Source organism: Anopheles darlingi, chromosome 3 (assembly GCF_943734745.1).
Source record: "Anopheles darlingi chromosome 3, idAnoDarlMG_H_01, whole genome shotgun sequence".
NCBI lineage: Eukaryota > Metazoa > Arthropoda > Insecta > Diptera > Culicidae > Anopheles > Anopheles darlingi.
The window spans coordinates 3,267,501-3,292,046 of record NC_064875.1 but is presented as its reverse complement, the minus strand read 5'-3'; the positions used below and the strand labels follow the sequence as shown (position 1 = coordinate 3,292,046).

Genomic DNA, 24,546 nt, shown 5'->3' with positions numbered 1-24,546 from the left:
CTGTTTTCCACAGGACTGAGGCTGAAAATTTTAAAAGTAAATTAAGGGACCAGGGAAGGAGGAGAGGTCGCCGACTCCGTATCTAAAATTTGAATCAAAAATCTAGCATCGAATTTCACCAGTTCCTCTTTTATCCTCCAATTACTTACGATTTCACGAGATTCAGTCCTGTGAAAAAGGTTCCATTATCGAGTGCCAGCGGCAGGAAGCGCGGAAAAGGAAACGGCCAACCCGGGTTCACCTCGCTGGACCCACCGCGCCGGTTTTTAAAACGGCCAACCTTCGGCTACAAGTTTCAAATTTCCATTTAGAAGTGTTGGCCCCCTCGAGGGCGCGAGTTGCGGTATCGATTGGTTCGTATTGCTGGCAAAAAGCCTTTTCCGGCCTACTTCGTACTCCGGATTGTGTTTGTTTTGTTACGCGGCGGCGCGCCTCTGTTTGTTCGCTGGTTCGCCCGGGAAGAAGGACAAACACCTCATCATCATTAGCGTAGTGTGGTGTCCGGAACAACACCTGGACCGTGTACCTTGTGTGCCTGAACCGAATGGCTACCGTAACCAGCACGATGACCACACCGACGACGACGACGAACAGCAGTAGCAGTAGCAGCAGCAGCAGCCTCGAGCAGGCCTTCGATCACATCGAGACGATCGACATCGGTGGCCATCCGACGGATATTGTGTACCATCGGTTCGCCAACAAACTGTTTCTCATCATCACGCAGCACCAGAAGATGGCCAACGTGTATACGGTGCGGAGCCACTCGCACGCTGACCCAGACTTGGCTCTGGGAACAGGCGGCCCACCACCGGGAACCGACAGCCGGATCTACACCATCAAGCACACGTTCGGTGCGAGCTCGGACGAGGCCGAAGCCGCCATCCGCTATCTGATGAACTTCATCGACCAGCGCGATGAGATCGTCCTGACGCTCGCGCTGAAGCAAATCGATAAAGCAACCCTGGACCAGATTGGCGGTCAGCTACGTAAGATGATAAACTAGGGACCTAGCCCCACGGATCTTCTTAGGTTTTCTATTAAGGCAAACACACATACACGCCTGCATGTGCACACACACACATACACACGTAACTAATTAGTAATGTTCTTTAATAAAATCCGTTAAATGGACCAGTTCGAGGTTCGGTTTTAAGTAGAAGTCATAGATCCTGTGGCAGTTCCTTTACGTGTGCTTTCAGGATGTGTGCCATGGCGGCCGGATTGTCTGCCGGCACCATGTGACCAGCCCGGAGTACGGTGTACAGTGTAAGCCTAGCAGTAGCTGCATCGCCGTAGTATACCGTTAGATAGCCTTCAATCGGTTGACTGCCACCACCAGGATGGGGGAAGGATTCTCGTACCGGGGCCTCGGTATGGTTAAACAAACGTTCCAACCATCGGACCGTTCCCGGTAGACAGGCGATCAGATCAAGATGTCCATTGTACAGCACCAGCTCCAAATCGGTGGTTTCGTGCAGTAACCGGAGCAGCGTATCGGTGCTAGGCTCCAGGAAGTCACTGGCAAGTGCTTCGAACACGGCATTACGCAGTGCACCCCACGGTGGTTTGTCGTTAAGACCGAGTGCCTGCGATACGGGACCTCTCATCAGATGTTCGAGACTATGATGCCGTGACACCGGTTTGATCGAAGGTCGTTCCAAGTTGCTTCCCCTGGATCCGTACCAGACCGTCTCTCCGTACTCCAGCACTAAGGGGTGTGTGCGTGTTAAAACATTGAAGAAGAAAAAGATAATCAAACTTACGCTCTTCATCCTCGTCATCACTGGCCATCACCATCGATGATGGTTCGGTGCTTTCGGCCGCTTTTGGCTTCAACACGTGGTAACAATTGATGCCGTTTGTTTCACGGATGACGGCCTGCTGCAGCGAATGCCAGCTGTCCATCACGAATTCCGCACGTGAAACGGCCTTCCGTGGATTGGCTGTCAGTTCCTGCAATGCTTCCACCCGTCGCTCGAGCCGCATCCGACCGGCTGGTCCAATGTATCCGAGTTGCTCGAGATAGTCAGGCCACGCGTTGATGCTATCGATCGGTGATAGCCATGCATTTCCTAGCAACAATCCGATCAACTTGCACCGCAGTTGGCCATGGCGTATGGCTTGCACTAGCGCGTAGGCAAACTCGACCGCAATACGGCCACCGTAGCTTTGCGATGCGATATACAGTGGAGCGTGGCGTTCCCAATCGAACCCGGTCGTCGTAATGGAGGTGGCATAGAACGTGACCAACAGTTGCATCAAATCTGTGACGATGGTTGTGCTGTTGGTGGCCAGTAGCGATAGATCCTGCACGTAGCTGTACCCACTACCCACGGGACTATCGACGAACAGGACATTATAGTCGTTCACCTGCAAATAGAGTCGTTAGAATCGAATGTTCGATTCGGAGAAAGGACTTTCTGCTCATCCTACATACCCAGGTGTGAGCACGATTATTGAGCGTACGGTCGAGTGGGCCAATCTCTTCGAAATTACCGAATCCCGTCGAGGATGCACCGGGACCACCCTGTAGCCAGATAATAAGTGGTTTGCGAGTGAAGTTATGGTCGCCGCTGCTGCTGCTGCTGCCGGTGGCATAGTGCAGCCACCAGAAAAGGAAGGCTCCGGGGCGGACCTCACTGTAGCCCCAGCTCTGCCTGCCAGGACCGAATCCGTTTTGATTTGCTGTACCCCAAGAGAGAGATAGAGAGGAATGCTTCGAACACTCTTTATGGGCTGGTTGGATTCGCTAATACCTACCACTAGTGACTAGCAACGTGGCGCACAAAGTAATCAAACAGCTTATCCAGCCATCCTGTAACATCTCCGTTTTCAGTCTGAGGAACGAACATTGTCCGCGCGATGATTTTATAGTGACTGATGATGACGGAAATCTCATGGGATGATGTCAGTTGGGCTGTCGTTGCTCTTTGAAACACTCAAATCGACCACATCTGGCCATCGAGTCCATTAATTGAATGCACTTCCGATGCAAAGGTCACTGCAAAGCGTGGGTTGCCATGTTCCGTGATATCCAACCGCTTAACACGTGCTACACGAACGATCACCGGCAGTCACGTGTGTTCGTTTCTCCTTAGCTTATGGTGCTTTATAGCTCATCATAGGCTGTAGCCACTACTATTTATCATATGTTTCGTAACTTAAACACTTTCACAAACAATTTGTCCACAAATACCTTTACAGTTTGTTTCAAAACTTAAGAAAAACGACTTAGGTTAACGAAGAAGTGCTTAAAATGCAGTCACAGCTTACTATGTGCAGCCAGATGTCGCACGCGTTTTCTATGACTAATCGTGCTTCAATGGCATTGTTCCACATCATTGTTGCAGTTTGCATCGTTCTAAAGACCAAATAATTAAGCAAACGATTTCCAGATTTGCTTACTTGTTGACTTTCTGGTTTCGAAGTCTGATTTATCACACCCTCAAATATCAACCATTGTTTCTTACTAAATGCATTATATTTTTGTCAAAATGAGTTACCATAGCCCACCTTATACAGGGGCGTGTTTCTCGAGGATATGGTCCATCAGGCTGGGATTATCGGCCGGAACCATGTGACCAGCACGTAGGGCCCAGTAGACAGCTAACTTGCCGTAGCTCTTTTCATAACCCTCCAGCACACCGTTTCGTCCGACGGCGTTGCGCGGCGACTGTAGATAGTTGTTGCGCCCGTCCCACTGGATCTTCTCGATCCAGCGTACATTACCGGGAGTGGCGACGATCAGATCAAGCTGTCCGGTAATGATCACCACGTCGAGGCTGGTGTTGTTGAGCAGCAGTTCCATTACGTCGATGGCTGGCTTCATGAAGTCACCGGCGAGCGTGTTGAACACGCTCCTACTCTGGGCACCGTACACTGATTCGGCAGGAAGGCTGAGGGCAGGAGCTACCTCGAACCGCATCAGATCCTCCAGTATTTGATCCCGATCTTCCGACGCTAGCCGTGTTGCTCGCGATGCAATTGCACCTTCGGCGATGGGAACAAAATAAGAAATTAGCAAATTCCATTTCAACCCTGACCTGTTGGCTCTTCCTTTCGCAAGGTACGTACTTCGCATATCGCGTGAAAACTGCTCCAGCTGCGACCGGGTACTTCTATAGTCCTGCTTGAACAGCACGTTGTAGAAGTCGATGCCGTGTGTTTCACGCAGAATGACGTTCTCCGTTACACCCCACAGATCGGTGGCCTGCTCCCAAAGGCCCTGGTTGAGCACGTGCTCCGTCTCGATGGCAGACGCCTGGATCGCACGGTAGCCCTTCGTATCGACGTAGCCCATGTTGAGCAGAAACTCGGCCCACGACAGCACGGAATCGATCGGTGAAACCCACGGCGCCACGATACCGACCGATTGCAAATTGCACTCGATCTCACCGTTCTGGATGGCCTTGTTAAGGACGTATGCGAACTCGGGTGCCATCTTCCCACCGTAGCTTTCGGCGTAAATGTGTAGCGGTGTGTCGCGAAACTCTGGCTGGATGGTGTAGAACTGCTTCATCAGCTCCACCAGATCGTCCGCGATCTCGCCGTTCGTTTTGGTTAGCAGTGAAATATCCTCGACGTAGCTGAATCCCGTACCGACAGGATTGTCGATGAACAGCACGTTATAGTCGCGCACCCAGGTGTGTGTTCGGTTCTCTAGTTCGAGGGTCAGTGGACCAAGCTCCTCAAAGTTACCGTACATCGAGGAAGCACCGGGACCACCCTGCAGCCAGATCACCAACGGACGATCGGCGTAGTTCGATACTTCCGCATGCGTGTAGTACAGCCACCAGAACATGTGTGCACCCGGGCGCACTTCGGCGAAACCCCAGTCCTGTAGACCATGTCCAAAGCCCTCTCGGGGAACTGCAATAACAGATGAGAGCAAACGATACAAGGTAGAAATTAATACCAATGCAACCAAAACGGACAAGTCACATTGACTAGCGTTTAAAATCTTTTTATGAGCCAATTCTAAAAGCTTATCTTACTGATGGTAGTAAAGACTCTTCACTTATGAGAAATGCCACAAGCAAACAAGCGCTGCTCTCGACTTCTACAGCTTTATGGGACCCATAAAATCTCCTATTGAGCACTTTGCAAGTGGTAATCATTATCTGTAAATCAGTCGCTACCGTTTCTTTTGCCTTGCGCTTATCAGGTGTGCCAGCAAACGCACGGGTGTATACTTGTACTGGAAGAGTTTAGCACGTTTTGAGATTAACAATTGCAGTTTTCTATCCATGAGTTTAATACCGACTTTTAATATTCACCTTTCTAGACCTTTTAATATTCACAACGCAGGGTTTTTAGGAGCTCTGATGATGAATTTGGTCTTTGCCTCGGTGATCTACAATTCAAGATCGGTCAACTACTGATAGCAAAGCCATCTGCAAATTCCATGATATGGAATTATCTTAAGAGTTTAATCCAATCAGTACTAGGGTCACTACTAGAACCTATTCTAGAGGCTCATTGCGTAGTTTAGAAAAAAACGTCTTTTTCAGGTGTGCTTATGGAAATGAACAAATGTTACTTTGATTGAAAGTACGTATCGGTGCAACTCATCCATCTTGTGTATCGTCCCGCAAGATCGACAATAACGAACATTATGCAACGCAGCTTATCGCTCGCACACAGCCCGGCGGGTAGAGTTCTTTCGGAAGAGATCATACCATTGTCCTGTCGAAACCCAATCTACTAACTGTGATCTGAATAGCCTCGGTTCAAGCATTGATAGTCGATAGCGGTGTCAGCTGGTTATCGTGAGTGTTGGGTATTTCCTACAATCTGCCGATCTGCTACTAGAGGTGTGTGTTATGATAAATCAGCTCATGCCAAGCCCTTTTGTAAGCTTGAAGTACTTGCCCTCGACACCTCGGCTTGCCGAACATCTCCATTTGTTTGTCCCAGCACGCATTGTTGTACAGACAGAAGTCCGATAAGATTAACAGAATAGTGTGGCAAAGTGGGAAAGCGTGCTGAATGGCCACGATTAAGGCTCTCGAGAGGTTGTCGAGATTGGCTCGATTTGCGCCACAATAAACACACAAGCACAGGCACGTGACACCAGGCGGTTACAGATTTATTTTTTAAATGCCAACGGTTCTTTGAATGCCAGCGATCATCTTCACGCAACATGCAGGCACCGCCGAGAGCGGCACATCGGAGTTGACTCATTGCAGACTCATCACTTATTGTAACGCCTCTACTTTCACTTAGAGCCGTCGCGGTCTCCGGGACGATAATTAGCAAAACCAATCCGATAGCCACCTCCGCAAACAACTCACCTGCAGCTACCAGCGCAGCGGCCAACACTACCAGCACCAGCGTACCGCTTCCCATCGTAGTCCACTTCATCATCGCGCTACTCTTCAAACGGTCGTCGATAATACAAGCGACACACAATTTCAGCACACTTAAGCACAATCGAAACAGAGCTCCCGCTAGCTTCGGAAGCCTCTAACGAATCCCGTGTACCAGACCTCGGCTGTGCGGCTTATATACCCCTATGGGCTGGACTGGCTTGAGCTGAGTGACTGGGACGCCACCGAACCATCAACTCCGACGTCGGCGACAATGATGATGGCTTTTCTGTTTAGGCAGATTACATTCTTATCTAACCGGTGCCTCCCACCTGCCCTACCTTGTGCGTTCTCCTTCTCTCTCGCCCTCTCTCTTCGCCAGCTATGGTCCAATGGTACTAAGTACTGCAACACGAGTGCAGAGTATACGGAGGATCTCCATCGCTAGTGTCACCCGCTTTTTGGGTCAAAGTTTTGTTTTTCGTCCATTTCAATTTAGTATGTGCGTGTGTGTACGTATTCCAACCAGCATAAAATGGTGTCGTTGAGTTGGCGTTGGCATTCTGCGATAGAAAGTGAAATCGAGTTCATGCTCGCGTGGCGCTTAATCCGAGGTCTGACAGAGAAGCGCCACGCTGCGCTTAACCCAATGGTTGGCTGAAAGCCGACCGGTAGGTAGGAGCACCGGTAGGACGTAGTTCGTCGAGTGGCCCGTAGTTGAGAGTGTTCCCTTCCGTTCGGCCGTTTTGTAGACGGGGCACTTGTAGCGCGATCCCTCGACCAAATCGGCGATCACCGTCGGTAGCAAATGGATAAGGGGCATCCCGTCGATCAGCATCTTGGGCAGCTGCTCCTCAAGGCATCCTTTTGTCTGGTCCCATCGTGCTCCCTCCAGAAACAACCCGTACACGTACACTCCGTTCTCGGGCGCGGCCGCAACACTAGGGAACAGAGATAGGAAGATTAACACACACCAAGCGGAAGGGCAACCCGGACCTTGTCTTACCTTGCCACTGGCAGCATCTGGAAATCGTAGGTCAGCTGATCGATCGGTATGCGGTGCCGACGGGCATAGTTCTGCATGGCGGCGGTGAGGAAAGCCTGCGTAAAGTAGAACCCGGATAGCCAGAACGTATCCGGTTTGCCGTCGTCGTGCCAGCTTCGCAGAAAGTCCAATCGACGTCGAAAATCGGTCACATACGAACCGATCGGTTTCAGGCTCGGGTATGATCGCTTCGCCCAACTGGCCGGGATGCGTCGATGCTGGACGGCACCGTAGACGGCCTCGAGTTGGGGCGTAAGAGCAATCAGACCGGCGATAGCACGTCGGAGATTGACGCAGCTTGTCCGGATCTCGCCGAGCAGACCATTGAACCGCTCCATCTCCTGCACCAGTACCGTGTTCATCGATTCGGCGTAGTCCACGGGATAGCGGAGCTTGGCCTGTTCAAGCGCAAAGTCGTCCGGTAAAAGGGCGGCGATCTCGTCGATCGTTCTGAGCACTTGCTGCTCGATCTGCGCTTCACTGCCTCCGCTCGTACCGCCCTGCGTCGTGATCATGGCATCGATGAGAGTCCGGGAGGCGGCCAGATCGCGCGTGATGCCCGCATTCGGGTGCAGTCCGTACACTAGCGGGCTTGGGAAGTTCGGGATGTTGTTGGTGATGTGGGTCAAATACTCGCGGTGTTCGTTGCGTAGCGGGATCGCATAACACTCCGACAAGTCGGACAGCTGATAGCTAGGATCGTGCACGACATGTTCGTTCACGTAGTCCCGCAGGATCGTCACGATCGCACGCCGGTCCCAAGCGTCGGTGACACGACCACCATAATTGCATTCGCCGGCCAGATAATTGATCGCTTCGTACGGTATCTCGTCATACTGGTTCAGGAACACCTGCAGCTGCAGTACAGAGATCTGGAAGTCGGACTCGTTGAAACCGTACGCAATGTTCCAACCGAGTGGTCCGAATTTGCGCCGCTCCTGCACGACGGCATGGAAGAAACAGACACCGAACAAAAGCTTCGAAAAGGCCCGGTCCTTGCCCGGACAACCGGTATAGAACGCATCATCATTCATTGGTTCAGAGCGGTAGGAACGCAGTAGATTTTGCTGCAGTCCCGTCGGTGGCTCGTTCGTCATCTTGATACCATTCTGGAGCAGCGCGGCCGGGAATTGGTGTGAAGGGTAGCTGGTAAGCCACAGGCGGAACGAGGTGGTCGTGTTGTAGTGGTCCATACTCTCCCACAGATACTCCAGCGTCGGCATCCACGATCCCGCCAGATGGCAGTTCTGCAGGCACACCCAGCTTCCCTCCTGCTGCGCCCGTTCGATGATGGCTTCGGCGATCGGACCCTGCCCCTGGCCGAGTGAGATCGCCTGAAAAGTTTCATCGAAACCCATCTTCTCGGCGTACGCCAGAAGCGCATTCATCGGATCGGCTCCCGGCGAAAGGATGAAGATGAGTGGCGTCAGACAATTGGAGTCCTCGAACGATCGTGCGATGTCGAATGGTGGTGGCGCCACGTACGCCGGTCCCATTTCCGATGCCACAAACTCCGTGATGGCCAGTACGAACTTGTCCGGGCGTACCGTTTGCAGAACGATCAGCTTCTCGAAACGATTCGTCTTTTCATCCCACGGTGCTGGAAGTCGTAGTGTCTGCGGTTCCTCGGCATCGTAGTATGCCCGCCAGGCGTTTCGATTCCCTGCGAAGCTGCCGGCGAAACCGGTAAAATCAGGTAATTGCTCCAACGCGCACACATCCTCCCACAGCTTCACCGTGATCCAGTCTGGGTCGGGATTGGTCGGACGGTCGACTGGTTGCCGGTTGGCCTCACCGGTCGCGGCCGGCCCTTGCAGGAGGTAACGGAACTCGAGCGGATCAATCTGGCCACAGGAGAGCATTATCTTTGTCGTCAGAATGAATGAGAATAGCAGCTTATCCTTCTCGAATAGCGAGCGACAGACATTAGTGTAGAGGTTTAGAGTGACTGCGTCCATCAGGTACTTCAGTCGACGGTACAGCTCCTTCGTTCGGTTCGCGTTCTCGATCGAGTAGACGTATAGGTTAACGAACCAGGCGAGCGAAAACTGGTACATCGGATCAACGTTCGGTAACTCGGTGATGCAGTAGTAGAGCGTAGACGAGTGGACAGCTACCGGACGGTAGCTCTGCCGGAACGCCTCAATCCGCTGCTCGATCTCGCGTGAATCTTCCTGCTTCTGGACGATCTCGCTCGAGATGCGCTTCGAGTCGTCCAGGATCCGAATAGCGCTCTCGTCCTCCAGGATGTCGCCCTTGCTTTCGGACAGCGTTTTCAGGATTCGATCCTCGACATCCTTCAGCATTGCCACGTTGCGGGCACCCTGTAGTATCAGACTCTGGCGCAGCTCCTGTAGATCCGGGCGCTCCTTCGCCACCACGATGCCCAACAGCTGATCCTCCAGGCCCTGAATAGTGAGCGCGAAATTGATCACTGTTACCTTGTTGTACACCTCGGGGAGATAGTGTGGGTTGCGCAGGGCCGATGTAAGGTAGAGGCGGAACTTGGGTGACATCGGAATGACGTTCTCACCGATCGACACATACTCGATGCCACCCTGAACGTAGGTGTTCCGGTTGAGCAGCGGATCGAGCGGTGCCTCGAGCTCCTCCAGCACGTTCTCGATCAGCACCGGGTGTCCCTGCTCGATACAGGCCTCGATCTTGCGCATGTAGTCCGACTGCGTAAACTTCACCACCACCAGGTGATTGTTGCGCTCCAGGTTGCGGATCCACTTGTTCGCCTGTAGCTGCGGATCGATGAAGAGACTGTAGCGCGACGAGCAGTCCATTACGATCGCGTTCTCGGTAGAGAAAGCATCGGTCGGTAAACCGGCTATGTTCCAGCCTTGGATCTTGATCTTTGAGCCAAGCACCTCCACTAGACTGTATTGAGGTGAGCATGGAATTTGGTGCTCCAAGCACAGCGCATGCCATGAGGAAATGCAACGGGTGCGATACCCAGCCGCCAGCGGTGCCAGGTAGGCGATCACACCGCTTGAAACGAGAATATCGCCGGCCAAACTGTCGTACAGCCGTTGCAGATGCTCGGCTGACGCGATCCAGCGTGACTTTTCACCACCCAGTCCACCGATCAGCGTTTCCGCTCGCTGCAGCTTGTCCTTGCACAGCTGCACCTCGTCCTCGACCTCTTGCTTCTTACGGTTGGCGATCTCAAGGTTGTCGTTCAGTTCGGCCACCCGCCGTTCGAGGTTCGCTGCCAGTAATCGCTTTTCGTTCAGGATTGCCATCGTTTCCGCGTACTCCTTCTCGGCCTGGCGCAGCTTCTCCTTCTTCGGTGCGACAATCTTGGCGACCGCATCGTACAGGTCCATCGCGATAATCCACTTGCACAGACCCTCAGCCGCGCTCGACGCCTTTGCCACGATGTGCGGCTGGAAATCCTTGTGCGGGATGAAATCCTTACGGATCTTGCGCATAATGTCCGGGTTGATCGTGTCCTTGTCGAAGTCCTTTAGTGTCTGCAGGAAGGCTAGGTCGCCGAGCAGTCGTTTGCTGGGACCCCAGTAGTCGAGCATCTTCTTACCCGTGGCCGGATCGGCCACCTTGTCCGGCGAGATACCCTTCATGACGCATACGGCCGCCATCACTAGCTTTACCACCTCGGGCGGGTTCTTCATAGACTTTACCAGCGTAATATCCGTGGGTTTGAGTGTGTTGAGCGCTTGGATCGCTTCCTCCAGGATCGGAATCGCTCCTGCCAAATCCTTCTCGCAGTCCGCTTTGAGTACCTGCGCTTCAGCCGCCTGTACGTTCGCGACCAACTCGTCCTTCTTCACCTGTTCAGTTGCCGCCGTCGCCTCCAGCGACTCCCGCTCAATCTCCTCCGTCATTTTGCGCGAATTTTCCGCCATCACGAGCAACGTCGGTTGAAGCGCGTTGAGCTCGATCTGCATTTTTGACACGGCATCGGCCGCCGCTCCGAGCTTCTCCAAGCCACCGAGATACCGTAGCTTGTTACCCATGATTTCGCCTTGGTGGCGCTGCGTCAAGTTTCGGAAGGAGCGGATAAGCTCGAGGTACGAGGCGGATGTGATGTAGGTGATGCGCCCCGTATCGGCCGTAAACTCAGCCGCGATGTCCCGCGCGATCACGTGAAACTGCTGGCACAGTACCACGATCGAGCGCTTCACCTCGGTCGATACACTCAGTTCCTTCATGTACCTCTCGGCCACCTTCTCCAGGGCATCCTCTGGCCACGAATCGTACCAGTCGATCGTACAGCAGTTAACCAGCGACGGGTAGAGGCGAATGCGCGTCCTCAGTGCACCTCCGATCGGGCTGAAACAGATCACGATGTGTAGCTTCTGCTTGCACCGGTTCACGAAATATTGGAACACCTCGAGCGGGCTGATGTCAAGATTCCGGTTGCCACCTTGTGCTGCCAGCCGCACCAGCTCCAGGATCTCCTGCTTCTCATCGATCGCGAACAGGTTCGGTACCTCGCCCAGATTCAGCAGACAATCGATGTCCTGCAGGAACGCTTCTTGCTGCAGCTGAGCCTCGGTCAACAGCAGCACCGTATCGTGTCCCAATCCGCCCGCTTCCTTCAACACCTTCTTCAGATCGTCACGCCACTCGGCCAGCCCGTAGAACTTGGTGATTTCGGGCTGGAACAGCGATTGGCCGCACATTTGGGCTGCCAGCTTGGTTAGCGACTGGCGCCCCGAGCCGCCCATACCGATCAGCAGCGAGCTTCCACCGGCCATCGAAATCACGCGGCATACCTTGTTCAGGTGTTGCAGCGCGTACTGGAACAGCACCACGTCCAGCTTCGTCTTGGACTGTGCACTGTTGTACTCGGCCAGCATTTTGCTCGCTAGATCTCGCAACTGCTCTACGTGTGCCGTCTCTTCGTATTTGCGCTCCTCGGGCTCAGCGTCCGCATCAAAGTAGCTGCCGAACATGAGATTGTTGAGACTGGCCAAGCGTACCGCACCGGTTGCCTCATCGAACAGTTCCGGTAGCAGCGTCTGCGGTGTCTCCTTGAAGAATGTCTTCAGGTTCTGGAGCAACTTATCGAACACGAACACCCGATCACCGTCGTCGACCAGGCGGTCGTAGAAAACACGCATTGACTCATGTAGCCACAGCTTCGGAAACAGCTTCTTGCTCTCGACCGATTCGCGCTTCAACATCGCGCACCCACTGATCACGCGCAGCACGTCGCGCAGGTTGAAGATGTAATGCGATTTGGCCGGCGTCGGCAATAGCTTGACGCACGCAAACTGGTACGTATCCAGCGTCGCACTGACGATCATGTTCACCACGTTGATAACGTCGGACGCGTGGCCACCGCGTTTGTACCCATCGAGCAGTATGGCCGAGAAGATTTTAAACATCGTCTCGTCGTTGAAGTTACTGATCGCGAAAATGTTGAAGTGGCACAGGAAACGTGGATAGACGTCCTGGCGGCTGCCACCGACCAGCCCGCAAGCTGCCATCACAAGGATATTACGCAGGTACACCTTCGAGGTGTCCTTTAGATCGTACCAATGCCCCTGATCGAAGTATTGGCGCATCAGCTCGATGGCTGGCTGAGCCCCATACACTTCCTTCACCGGCATGTTCATGTCGTCGATGAACAGTACGCACGTTCGACCGTTCGGTGGCCCGTACACGCCTCGCTTCTTCTTGATTAGCTTCGATATGATCAGTTCCTGCGTTTGGTTGGCCGTAATCTGCGTCGTGAAGGTGATGAACGTCGGTAGACACCGCTCCTGATCCATCTTGCTCATCATGTAGTTCTGGATGTAATACGTTTTGCCCGTACCCGTCGGTCCAACAAGCAGTAGTGGCTTCTTGTTCTATTCAAACGGTGAGCACGAAAATAGAGTGCGCATTAGAGATCACTAGGATACCTTAATCGGGATCGCTTACCTTCACATGAATGTCGAGGATATGCATATAGCGCACCGAATCGAGTGTAGGGACAAGCAGCGTGAAACCGGCTTCATTCTTCATCTGCCTTACCATATCGGGATAGTAGCGCCACGAGCCCTTCTGCTTGAAGTGATACACATAGTCGATGATCATGCCCTCGCCCGGCATGGACACGTCAATCTTCCCGACCGCCTCCGGTACCGGGTGCTGCTCGTCGGTTCCCTTCCAAATCTGCAGATTAGACAGAGCCCAGAGTTGGCGATATAGATGGAGGATGGCGCTTCTATTTCCATCCCGTTAGAAGCTTACCTCCCGGTAGAACTCATCAAACTTCACTTTCGATTCCATTTCCAGTATGCCTCCAAGACCCCAAACGACGGCGTACATCATGGCGGCCTGGAACCAGGTGAATAAATATTTGGCGTACTCGTCCGGGCTTTCGTGGCACGCTTCGTCGATGACCATCTCGAATATGGTGAGCGTCGCCATGAGCAGGCTAGTATCGCCCGGTTGCAAATACTGGTGACCATGGTGCCGCACGAATGCCAAACAATCCGGTATGAGCCAGCGAAAGAGCGCCATCAGCAGATCGTGCCACTCGTGCGTCCAGCCGTTATTACAGCGCGCAATCCACGATTCCACCAACGCCTCCCAACCGATCACGGAAGGTTCCATGAAAATCATACCACACCGGGAGACGGTGGCCGGCGAGGCCTGCTCCAGGTCCATCACCTCGAAAATCATCGACATGGTACCGCTCATCGTGATCACCTCACCGGACGTGAGGCACAATTTCCGGTTGTCATCCAGCACCGTGTTCATGTTTTCAATCCAGACTGCATCAACCGGTCCATCAAAGACGAGCCACTTCCGATCCGGTGACGTGTCGGTTGCCTGCCGCCGGAAGATGGTCGACGCGATACCGTCCGTCCATTCGTACGAAATCGGATCGAACGCACCGTAAAGCTGGCCCATCGTGATCGCCTTCGGATTGACTACTTCGAATTGAGTTCGTTGGAAGTACGGGTTGGATGCGCCGTTCCCGCGGTGGGTCGCTGTTTTCAGTCGCGCTAAACAACTGGCCAGTACACGCAGTGTCATTGACTTGCCCGAGTACGGTACGCCGACCAGCATGAATCCATGACGCACGATCATCATCTCGTACGTCTGTATTACCTTGGTGAGGAAACCAGCAGTCGGTTGGAGGTTCAGCTCGGTGCAGACCTCGCGGAACGCACGCTCCAGCAAGGTATAATCGGCCCGCGGTAGCTCGACGCCCGGGAACAGATCTGAGATGATGCCCTCGAACAGCGGTACATCGTTGGCAAGAAATTTGGGTAAATTGACGTCCAGCAGCGAACGGAGCAGCAGAATCTCCTCGTCCTCGTCCGGGTGCACCTTCTTCAGGTTACCGCACGCCTGCAGCACCGTCTTGACCGCGCGCATACCGTAGTCGTAGTGGTTCTGCGACGACAATTGCTCCGAACAGAGCCGGTACGTGGTGACGATCTTGACCGCAAGCGTGCGCGCATTGGTGAACCCGAACGAGTAGAGCGAAATCTCGCCTATCATTGCGTAATCCGGCACCATCATGGCGACCGTTCGAAACAGCACCTTCAGGTTGTCCGGCAGCTCCGATCGGCCGGCATATCCCGGGTTCATCGTAATACAGACGTAGCAGGCTGGATTCAGTGTCAGCTCGGTACCCTCGAAGTTGAAGCGCGCCGCACCTGCCCGAACGGCCTGCACGATGCAGAGTATTTGCTGTGCGACCACCGACAGCACCTCCAGCTCGATACGGTTGAACTCGTCGAAACAGGCCCAAGCACCGGATGAGGCGAGCCCCTTAAAGAATTTGCCCATCGCCTTGTAATCGAGACCGTCGGAACAGTTGAACACCTTGCACTGTACGGCGAGCGCCTTGGCGAGATCCTTCGTCGTCTCCGTTTTGCCGGTACCGGCCGGTCCTTCCGGTGCGCCGTTCAGGTGAAGCTGATAGGCGCCCATCAACGTGCGGTAGCAGCGATCGGTCAATGGAGTGATAACAAGCCGGTCAGAATTACCCAGGTACTCGCAAGCAAATGGAACTGCCGCATTAATGATCTTCACTGTCACACTGCCGCCACTATCGAGACCAACGGTCGCAGCAGTGTCCATGTTCGTGGCCTCTTCCCAGTAGTAGCGTAACTGCGCCAACCACTGGAAGTCATCCTCCGCGCTGACCCGGCTTCTGATCAACTCCTGTACGACATCCTTGGCGTGCACATCGACCACGATCAGTGCCTTCACCGTAATGCGTTCCAGGTTGGTAAGGTCCTTCGAACGCATCAAGGCTACCACGCTCATCAGCTCCACCTGCAGCCGCTCAAACAGATCCAGTATAAGTGTGTTGTTGCGCCTCCGGAAGCACTGGTGTATAGCGGCGGCCCAGTAGATCTGAGACACGCACAGCACCACCATGCCCGGCCAATCGAGGATCCAGCGCGTCCGAGGTTGAGGACCCGAGAACGCACGGTATGCCGCTTCCAACTCGGATCGTATCGCACCGAGCATAGCGGCCTCGACCCACGATAACCATCGTTCCACGCTACCTCGAGCCTCAACCGTGGAGACGGACTCCACGAAGCCAACCCGCTCCTGTTCGATGCTGATCATTGAGTGGATGTCAAGCCGATCGTCGAACTCGAGCCTATGGATGCCCTCGAAGCATTTGCTGAGATGGGGCTGTACGCGTAGCGGATCCTTGGTCTCGGACAAAATCTCCAACATCTCGTCATTGGAGAGGAAGAAGAAACGAGGGAAAAAGAGGCGCTTCTTCTCGAGATACTCGTTCACACCGTCGGTGATCTGCTCAAGTAGCTCGTTCGACTGTTCCAGTGCCTCCTGGACACCCTTGGCGGCTGCCACCCCTATCACCGACCGGTTCGTCTCGACCGTCTTCATGTACATCCGGTAGGTTTTGTCAACCTGCTGGAACATGCGACCCTCATTCGGCATCTGGGCAACAATGTCCTTGGAGGAAAAGATCGGCAGCAGGTATAGCCAGCCGCCCTGCACCTTGCCCCACTGATCGATCGTTCGGTTCACGCGCGTCAGCGTCTGGTACCATTCTTTCACCTCGCGCTCACACGGTTTCACGAACGCCGAACCACGCATCGCCAGCGTTTTCATGATGTGATCATCCAGTACAGCTTGTATCTCGTCCAGACCCGACAGTATGTTGATGCCGGTATCCTTGTACGCGTTCAGCTTAAAGGTGATGCCCTCCCATTCGGCGATCATCGTTTGGAGACTCTGCTGCAGTGCTAGCTCCTTGTTTGCGCCGATACTGATTATGTCGAACTTCTCCAGCTCATGGTCCAGTCCGTAGTTAATGATCTTGCGCAGCGTGGTCCCAGCATCCGGTGTAAGATCGAATCCGGCTATCTCGGACATCTCGTCCCAGTGGCGATCCTTCAGCGCCGGATTACACATGATCTTCACCACATATACACCACGGTCAAAATCTCGAATCGACTGCGCCATCCGGGCGCACAGCTTCAAGGGACAGGGATGCTTCTCTGGATCGGGATCTTCAGTTTGTCCCTGAAAGTATACAACAGTGATGTCAGAAACCATGGTAAGGAACTTTAAGAACCCACTCAACCTACCTTAAATTTACACAGCGTATTCTCCAACATGTCTGCCTTAATGCGGTTGCGGTAGTACTTTTGCGTCTTCTGAAATTCTTTCAGAAACTCCTCCGTCTTGGATTTCACAAAGTCCGGTTCCAGATACTCAAACGGCCCATCCATCCACACATTGTAGTAGCGCAACCATCGCATGCACAGACTAGCAAATAAGGGTAACAGGGATAAGATATCCAGACAGAACCCCTTGGCACGAGAGTGGTCCTTACCGGATGAGCTTGTAGAAAGGTACGACAAACGACTTGATCGCCTCGAGCACCTGGTACTGCGATTTGGGAAACTTGAACAGCACCTCTTCTTTGTTGATCCATTTTACGTAATCTTCGAACACAAAGATCTGATCGATGTAACCGTGCAGCACAACGATGTAATCCCGGAACTTATCAGTTTCCGTCATATCGTTGATAATGGCGATGTGCGGTATCATCTCTTCCATCTTTTCGTTCAGCTGTTTCGTCACTTCCTGTAGCTTTTCCTCAAACGAAAATTTATACTGCTCAAAGTTCGTCGAGTTCACTTCAAACACCGACTGGATACGGAAGTACCAATTGACGCTTTCGACCTGCAGCTGCATCTGGTCCGCTTTCAGCTCCTTCAGCTCCACCAGGTACGCGTTGATCTGTAAAAACCATATTGATTTGTAATGTTTAAATATAAAGTACTCTACATCGGTTCAGCTTACCCTCATAGTGATCTGTATCTTGTCCCGCAGTTCTTCGATGATATCCGACTTGACGCGCGTCATGTACTCGCCATTGGCCATCAGCTGCTCGGTCGAGGTTGGTATTTCAAGGGCCCGCTCCTGGATCTCCTCAAACTCCCGGCAGATGCGTTCAATCTCTCGCCGATGTTCGATCTCAATGTGATCCGCTACACGTCCAATGTACTGTTCCACCATTTTCCGTAGGCTTACAATCGCGTCCGATTGAGTGACGTAGCCCATCGGAAAGTACTCCTTCTGCACCATCGCCAGCAACCGCTCCTTGTAACGACGGAACTCGTCAATCTTTTCGATATACTCGTCGAAGGTTCGCGGCTCGGACAGAAAATCGTCCAGCACTTCCTCGGTGGCCGGATCGAGCAGGCCGCTGAACTGTTCCCGCAGATTCTCCAGATAGTGTGTCAGCGGTTCGAAGGCACTGGTTAGTGCATCTTGTATTTGGCTGTGCGCTTCCTCAATACACCGTTCGGCAATTCCGATGCGCAGGTAGGGTGTCCCCTTGGTCGACTCGAAACCAGCCGGATCGATAAGTGACTCGAGACAGTCTAAACGATTTCCGATCGCCATTACCTCATCGATCGCGTTCTGGTACACGCTGTATATGTCGTTCAGGCTCGGAAACAGATCAAGTTGACCCCGGTCACAAACGGCCACGATTTTCATCTGTGGAATCTGGCGCACATTCCGGATCGTTCGTTCCAGATAATCAATTGTGCGGAGCTTAGCCTCGTTTAGCTGTCGGTTGATGAGCCCACCGGCACAGTGCAGTACCTTTGCCCACATCGATTTTGGTAACGTGCGCCGCTCGTAGTGCTTTCTGAGGATAGCCACAATCTTGGGGTACCATTGGTTCGTGATTAATGCGCTTACCGCCTGCAGATCTTTCTTGATCAGATCGCGCAGCTCGTTCAGCGTAATCTCCTCTCCCGCTCGGTAACGCGCATAATCATTGAAATACACCGGCAGATCGGTGAATGCGTAGTGCACGATACACCGTATGAATGGGTGTGGCAGCAGTAGATTCCGTTGGATATAAGCCCGGCATCGCATATAATTACGGTAGTTGTCCGTACGACCAACACGCTTGAACTCAAACTTGACTCGCTCCGGTACGTAATCGTTCGGGCCTGGCTTCAGAATCTTCTGGCAGCTGTAAGCCTTCATTACTTTGTCGAATTCGGCATGAACATCGGTCATGTAGGCGGCCAGAACGGTCGGGTATTGGACGCGCAAGCGCTTGGGAACGTAGGACAGGATCTTGTACTCCGTGCTGGCCAACATCTTTGGTACCGGGGCACGCCGGGCATGTTCACGCAACCGCTCGGCATAGTATGATTGTGGTCGCGGGATCACGTCCTCAAAGTCAACTGTTGTACTGCGACAAATTTTTATTTTCTCCTGTAATCACGAAAAATCATCATAAGTGTGATTGAACCCCGGCTGCAAAACTGAAACGCGGCTACGATTCTGCACTTACCACGGCCGCCTTCCTGCGAATGAAACTATAGTGGCGGCGCTCCTTCACCTCGGACAGGAATAACTTCAGCAAAGGGTTCTGCATGTACGGCTCGTCGTCATACTTGTCCAGCTTGTCGCACGGTTTGTGCAGTTTCGCTAACCTTTTACTCATAACGGAAGGGAACCTTTTACCTTCGACAAGTACTGAAGAACTAAAATCTTGGCGTCCACCGTCTAGGGTTTTGCCGCACAACAGACGCTACCTTGTTGACGGCCGTAAAACAGACGAGGACGTTTCTATGCTACTACTTCACAACGGCTACTCTGTTGCACACGACGCCTACCCGGCAGACCCGTTACTATGCGGGTGTGTTGTAGTACCATGACTACCACGAACCACATTCCAGCACGACTATAGGCAGCCGTACCAAAGGCCACAACTAGACCAGACACCCCAAATTAGAACGAATGATCCATTTCCAGGATGCCCCATATTCTGTGCAAGTACAGTTTGTTGGAGCAGTCTAAGAGCAATTTCGAATCCTTTCTTTCGGACAGTTCGGATGTAACTTCAACGTACGATACTATTTGAACTATCAATTATAAAATTATTCACAGGTGATACTTCTATCCAGATCATATGGAGCTGGATGGATATCCCACACTGCTATTATGTGGCTTTTATTGAACGTTATGCTTGTGCTTTTCGCTTTTTGCCACCAACGATCTTATCGAACATCCGTTCTACCTTTGCATCGCTCTTTATCGCCACCTTCCAACGGGCCGGATCACGCTTATATGTATCGATTAGTAGTCGCTTGTTGAGGATAAAACCCCACGGTTTGCCACTAAGCTGAGCAGAGCTGTCGGAAAGTTCGCGCACAATGTTTTCCCTTTGCGCCGGATTACCCGCCTCGTAAAACAGCTCAACCACGCGCGAACCGTGCGACGTCAGTGCCAGTTGACCGTACTGGCCCTCCAGATGGCGTACCATCTTTTCGCGTGACTTCTCACCAACAAATCGCGATCGTACGAATGCGTTGGCGATGAATGAACCACGCGGATCACGCAGAATCTCCACCAACCGCTCCGCATTCATCTCGAGTAGGGCCGTAACAAATTTGATGGGCTTATTGAATTCCAGTATCGCTTGTAGAATGAGTGAACCGTGTATGTGAATCTTCGGTGCGGTAGCGGATGTCACGTTGGCTGGCATCAGATATAGAACTGCAGTCAGCAGCTTCTCCGATCCGGCATCGCCACAGTGCAGAGCATCGAGTAGTTGCTTTATGAACTTTCCCTGCTGACAGGAAAGCCTAACGCATGCGTTGGTCAGGGCTAGCACTACACCCGAGTGACCACGGCGCAGGATGGACTCCAGGCTGCCTTCCAGTTCGCCAAAGATTGTCTCCATCGTATCCTTGTCTGCGGTGTGATCGATCAGCTTCTGAACGGCAAAGTTACACGCTCTCGACAGAGCCAGCGGTTTCAACCGTTCGCGGAACAGCTCAGCAAAGAGCTTCTCGCGCAGAAACTCGGGAGAGGCTACTGAGAGGCACACCTCCAGAAGCCGGACAGTACCCTCACAGTGGAAAAGCTGGGGCAGTTTCATTTCCTCTTGCTTTCCCGCTGCAGTATATTGGTTTGCGCTCTCGTCCATTTCATCGTTATTTGCCTCCACAAGATTGGCAAGGAAGCACTCGGTGTGTAGCTTAGTGCAAAGCTGCTCGAGCTGAAACGGATCATTACTGTTGGCGATCGCCTGTAGCAATGTTTGTAGTACGATCGAGGTAAGATTACCGAACGGTAGATCCGCAAACTGAGGCCATTCCAGCAGGTGCAGATTGAAGCTGTGTAACAGTTTGCTCCAGCTCTCCGGCACCACTAGCCTTTTAACCGTTTCCTTGTCGCCTCCGGAATCGCGTGTTCCGGCACCGCCTCCTACCAAGGCCACCTTCATCTCGGCGATACCGCTCAGATGCAGCATGCACTGCCGCACGACGTAGTTGGCTGTGCAGTTCCAGACGAACTCTTCGAGATTGTTCACCAGAAACTTGGCTAACCGTTCCACAAACGCGCCGCACGCTCGTCGATGCTCGTCACTATACGGTTCCTGCAGGCTGTAGGTAAAACTGGGCCAAATGTCCTTCGGTCCGCGTTCGTCGCCGCCAGCTGTAAGCTTCCGTTTCTTCTCTGCCGATTCCTTCAGCTCGGCCGCCTTTTCGTCATGCTCCTGTTCTGGTTGTTCTTGCAGGGGCGCTACGGTACGTAGCATTGCCACGTACAGCACCCGCTGGAGCACATGCGAGGCAAACGAATCGCAGCACACGACACGGAAGTGCTCCGCCAGGGTGTCCATTAAACGGGCAAACGTTTCCTCGTCCGCATAGGTGAGCAGATTCTCCAGTACCCGGCTTCCGAGCTGGTTCGATGAGGTGCGGATCTCTTTACCTTCCAGCTGACCGAGCACATTGTTCGCCATCAGCTGACGCTCTTCCGTACCCTCCGTCTTGCCCATACTGTCGAGAATGCTGAGCAGATAGTTGTACTGACTCTGGTCTAAATCCTCACCGCGGCCGAAACTGCCGATACGCCCGAACCCCTTCGCATTATGCAGGAACTTCTTGGCTCGCTTTCGCTTCTTGGCACGATTTTTATGATGCTGCTTTCCCACGCTGGACTGTTCATCTTCTACCGTATCCATTACGCTGCTGATTGTCCTTTATTACACGGATTTAAGCAAAAACGAGGACGAAACCACAAAAACGTGTTTCCTTTTTTGTCAACAAACAAACGTCAAAAGCAGTACGGGTGTGTGAGTAGGCGCCCTGGCAATAAGCGAAAGAACAACACGACGCGAAATCGTCCTACTTCTGGAAAAAGGCAGGAATATCCTTGCTGCTGTGCGGTCCGATTACGATAAGTGGGGGACGGAAGTGCGATGAGTCACCAGTGCCGTGATTGAGGTGCTCGTTTCACCTCGCCACCCCCTGAGAGCGATGAACGGCGACACCGATTCACCGCCAGCAGGAGCAGCAGCAGCAGCAGCAGTTCCTGCGGGGTCAGCAGCACCGCCACCTCCGCTGCGAGAATGGGAACCGTTGGTTGAGCTGGTCGGTAAAATTCCACCCACCGTGCAGCGCGGTTTGCTGTTCCACGATGTGTCCCTCACGTGCCTCGATTCGGTGGACGAGTTTATCGCTTTCGGTACCAACGTCGGTCTCGTGTTCCTGTACAACCGCAAAACGGGTACCGTGGAACATCGCTTGCCGGCGGTCAGCGAGAACGGTGGCTCACCGGAACTGACCTGCGTGCGCATCATCTCGACCGTCGAGTACATGGTAGCCGCCGGATGTCGGACGGGTATGGTTACTATTTTCCAGATTCCCAAAACCCCTCCACCGGATGTGTGCGCCGAGCTGCTGTTGAAGGCGAAACCGATCGAACGGTACACGGTGCGGGGTTTGCATCGGGCCGGCATCAGTGAGCTGCTGTGGTCAAAGAACGGCATGAAGCTGTTCTCGGGTGATACGGCCGGTGTGGTGGTACTGACCGAGATGGGCTACACCTCGAAGACGTGCCAGTCGCGCGAAATCCTCAACGAACGGTACGAGATCGTACAGATGGATCTGCGACAAGGACGCTGGCTGCTAGTATCGAGTCTCTTCCGCACGGTAATCTGCAGTCCCGAGGTTGCTACCGATGAGCGTCGCTGGCGAGTGGCACAAGTCGGGAAAAAGGACCGTAAAACGTTGGCCCCGTTCGGAGCGATCTTTGCCCAGGTCCATGGGCAGCAACAAATCATCTCGACACGTTCCGGGTTCCGGCTTTGGCTAGCCGATTACGAGGGGAACGTGGCCCAGACGCTTATCTTCAAAGAGCTCATGCGTGGTCCGCAGCAACATGCCGAGATTCCTCTGCTCAATCCGAGCCGCAATCCGGTTCGCATTCCAACGGCTTTCGGTAAACTGTATCCCTTCGAGGCAAACCAGATTGTCACGGTAGCCAATGGGGCCCTGTTTCTGCTGGATCTCGAACGGATGGCCATCGTGGGCCAATTAACACGTTTACGCCACATTCTGGATGTGTCCGTTGATCGGAATGAGATTCTAATTCTTGAAAGCCCTCGCTCTCTGGTGCGCATTGCAACGCATCCGGATAGCTACAGCCGCACGACGGTAGTGTTTAAGCATATGGAGCTGTTCGTCAGCCAGGATTCACAGGTGGTATTGGCGGACGAATGCCACGAGGAGCCAACGCAATGCCTTACCATCACAGGGCCGGATGACGGCAAGGACGGGACTGATAATGGTGGTGCGCCAGTAGAGATAGGCTCGGCCGCTGCCTCCAACGAGGAACCCGGTGAGGCACGACTTATAAACGTGCACATGAAGAAATTAGAATTGTTTGATGCGCTTAATGAGCTTAAGTACGATGATTCGATTCTCTACAAGAGTGGCCGCCGCAGCCGCAAGCATCGTGCGAATCGCGTTAACGCAATCGTCGAGATCGGCCAAATACCGAAGGAATTCGAAACGGACGAGGAAGCGCCCGGTGGCAGCTGAATTAGCGAGCTTTTGCAGCCGCAGGGGAGACTTCCCGCTATGCACGCTGCTTCTGTTCTTATCGCATTCCATACTAATCCTCCGTGGCTTAGTTTTTGGGTTAATTGTTGTTTTCTGTTACAAATCTGATGATACGCTCTCTCTCTCTACTGTCTAGTGGCTGCGCGGTGCCGTTAGCGTGTGATAGTGTACTTTAAAGCCGGAAATAAATTGGATATTTGTTACGCACCATTTGCATGCGATATTATTTCGAAGAGGGACCGCCACAACCAAAGAGAATGGAAAGAATTTGACTGATTGGTAGTTGGGTCATGGCTAGATCTTCGCTGTTCTATAGCAAGCATTGATGTTTTGCTGTGGGAATAGCCTATTGACGAAAAATGCAATCGTAGCAACGTAGTAAACCACGGCGCATGGAGGTTGGCTAGTTGAATGTTTTACTGTGTTTATGGTTTTCCTCGTTACTTTATTCACTTGTTTCTCCACGACAAAATCGCTTTTCCCATTTTCAGTTTCCTTTGCCCCAGGCCAATGAACTCGTCGAATTCGCTTCCCTAACTTTAATGGATGTACGTCCCTCCCTCACCCGACGGCAAAACGTTAGCCTTGGGTGGAAGGGATCCAAGGATCAAGGGTTCAACTCAATTTTCCCTTCACCTACTACGCATTCTTTTGATTAATAACAAATTATTGATCAATAGATATCTGTGGACATCTGTATATCACTCCCAGTGTGTTTGCCGATAATTATTGAAATTTGTTCGCCCACCGCGCGGCCATGCTTAGTAGTCGCTAGGGTTGAGGTTTTCGGTTGGATTCCGACTACCGCTTCTCTTTCAGCAGATGCACTTAGAGG

General features: G+C 52.9%; 6 protein-coding genes across 6 annotated transcripts; 2 read left to right on the top strand and 4 right to left on the bottom strand.

The window, feature by feature from the left end:
* The first annotated feature begins 90 nt into the window (after positions 1 to 90).
* On the top strand, positions 91 to 1,153 carry LOC125953357 (uncharacterized). The gene has a single exon (XM_049682854.1). It carries the CDS (start codon positions 545 to 547, stop codon positions 1,001 to 1,003), a length of 459 nt encoding a protein of 152 aa, XP_049538811.1. The 5' UTR covers positions 91 to 544; the 3' UTR covers positions 1,004 to 1,153.
* Positions 1,126 to 2,954, bottom strand: LOC125953341 (retinoid-inducible serine carboxypeptidase-like). The gene is made up of 4 exons (XM_049682833.1): positions 2,761 to 2,954; positions 2,438 to 2,685; positions 1,764 to 2,370; positions 1,126 to 1,708 (listed from the first exon to the last, which is right to left on the bottom strand). The coding sequence occupies exons 1-4, from the start codon at positions 2,897 to 2,899 to the stop codon at positions 1,161 to 1,163; spliced, it is 1,542 nt and encodes a 513-aa protein (XP_049538790.1). The 5' UTR covers positions 2,900 to 2,954; the 3' UTR covers positions 1,126 to 1,160.
* Positions 2,955 to 3,464: 510 nt separating this feature from the next.
* On the bottom strand, positions 3,465 to 6,465 carry LOC125953343 (retinoid-inducible serine carboxypeptidase-like). Its single transcript, XM_049682836.1, has 3 exons — positions 6,294 to 6,465; positions 4,075 to 4,869; positions 3,465 to 3,990 (listed from the first exon to the last, which is right to left on the bottom strand). The coding sequence occupies exons 1-3, from the start codon at positions 6,364 to 6,366 to the stop codon at positions 3,515 to 3,517; spliced, it is 1,344 nt and encodes a 447-aa protein (XP_049538793.1). The 5' UTR covers positions 6,367 to 6,465; the 3' UTR covers positions 3,465 to 3,514.
* A 447-nt stretch (positions 6,466 to 6,912) lies between these two features.
* Positions 6,913 to 19,297, bottom strand: LOC125958097 (dynein axonemal heavy chain 12). Its single transcript, XM_049691219.1, has 8 exons — positions 19,145 to 19,297; positions 17,629 to 19,065; positions 17,156 to 17,565; positions 16,908 to 17,088; positions 13,567 to 16,842; positions 13,255 to 13,488; positions 7,315 to 13,181; positions 6,913 to 7,249 (listed from the first exon to the last, which is right to left on the bottom strand). Exons 1-8 carry the CDS (start codon positions 19,295 to 19,297, stop codon positions 6,913 to 6,915), a joined length of 11,895 nt encoding a protein of 3,964 aa, XP_049547176.1.
* Positions 19,298 to 19,746: 449 nt separating this feature from the next.
* LOC125953335 (nucleolar protein 9) lies at positions 19,747 to 21,940 on the bottom strand. The gene has a single exon (XM_049682828.1). It carries the CDS (start codon positions 21,827 to 21,829, stop codon positions 19,817 to 19,819), a length of 2,013 nt encoding a protein of 670 aa, XP_049538785.1. The 5' UTR covers positions 21,830 to 21,940; the 3' UTR covers positions 19,747 to 19,816.
* An 8-nt stretch (positions 21,941 to 21,948) lies between these two features.
* LOC125953340 (WD repeat-containing protein CG11141) lies at positions 21,949 to 23,921 on the top strand. The gene has a single exon (XM_049682832.1). It carries the CDS (start codon positions 22,125 to 22,127, stop codon positions 23,688 to 23,690), a length of 1,566 nt encoding a protein of 521 aa, XP_049538789.1. The 5' UTR covers positions 21,949 to 22,124; the 3' UTR covers positions 23,691 to 23,921.
* Positions 23,922 to 24,546: the final 625 nt, after the last annotated feature.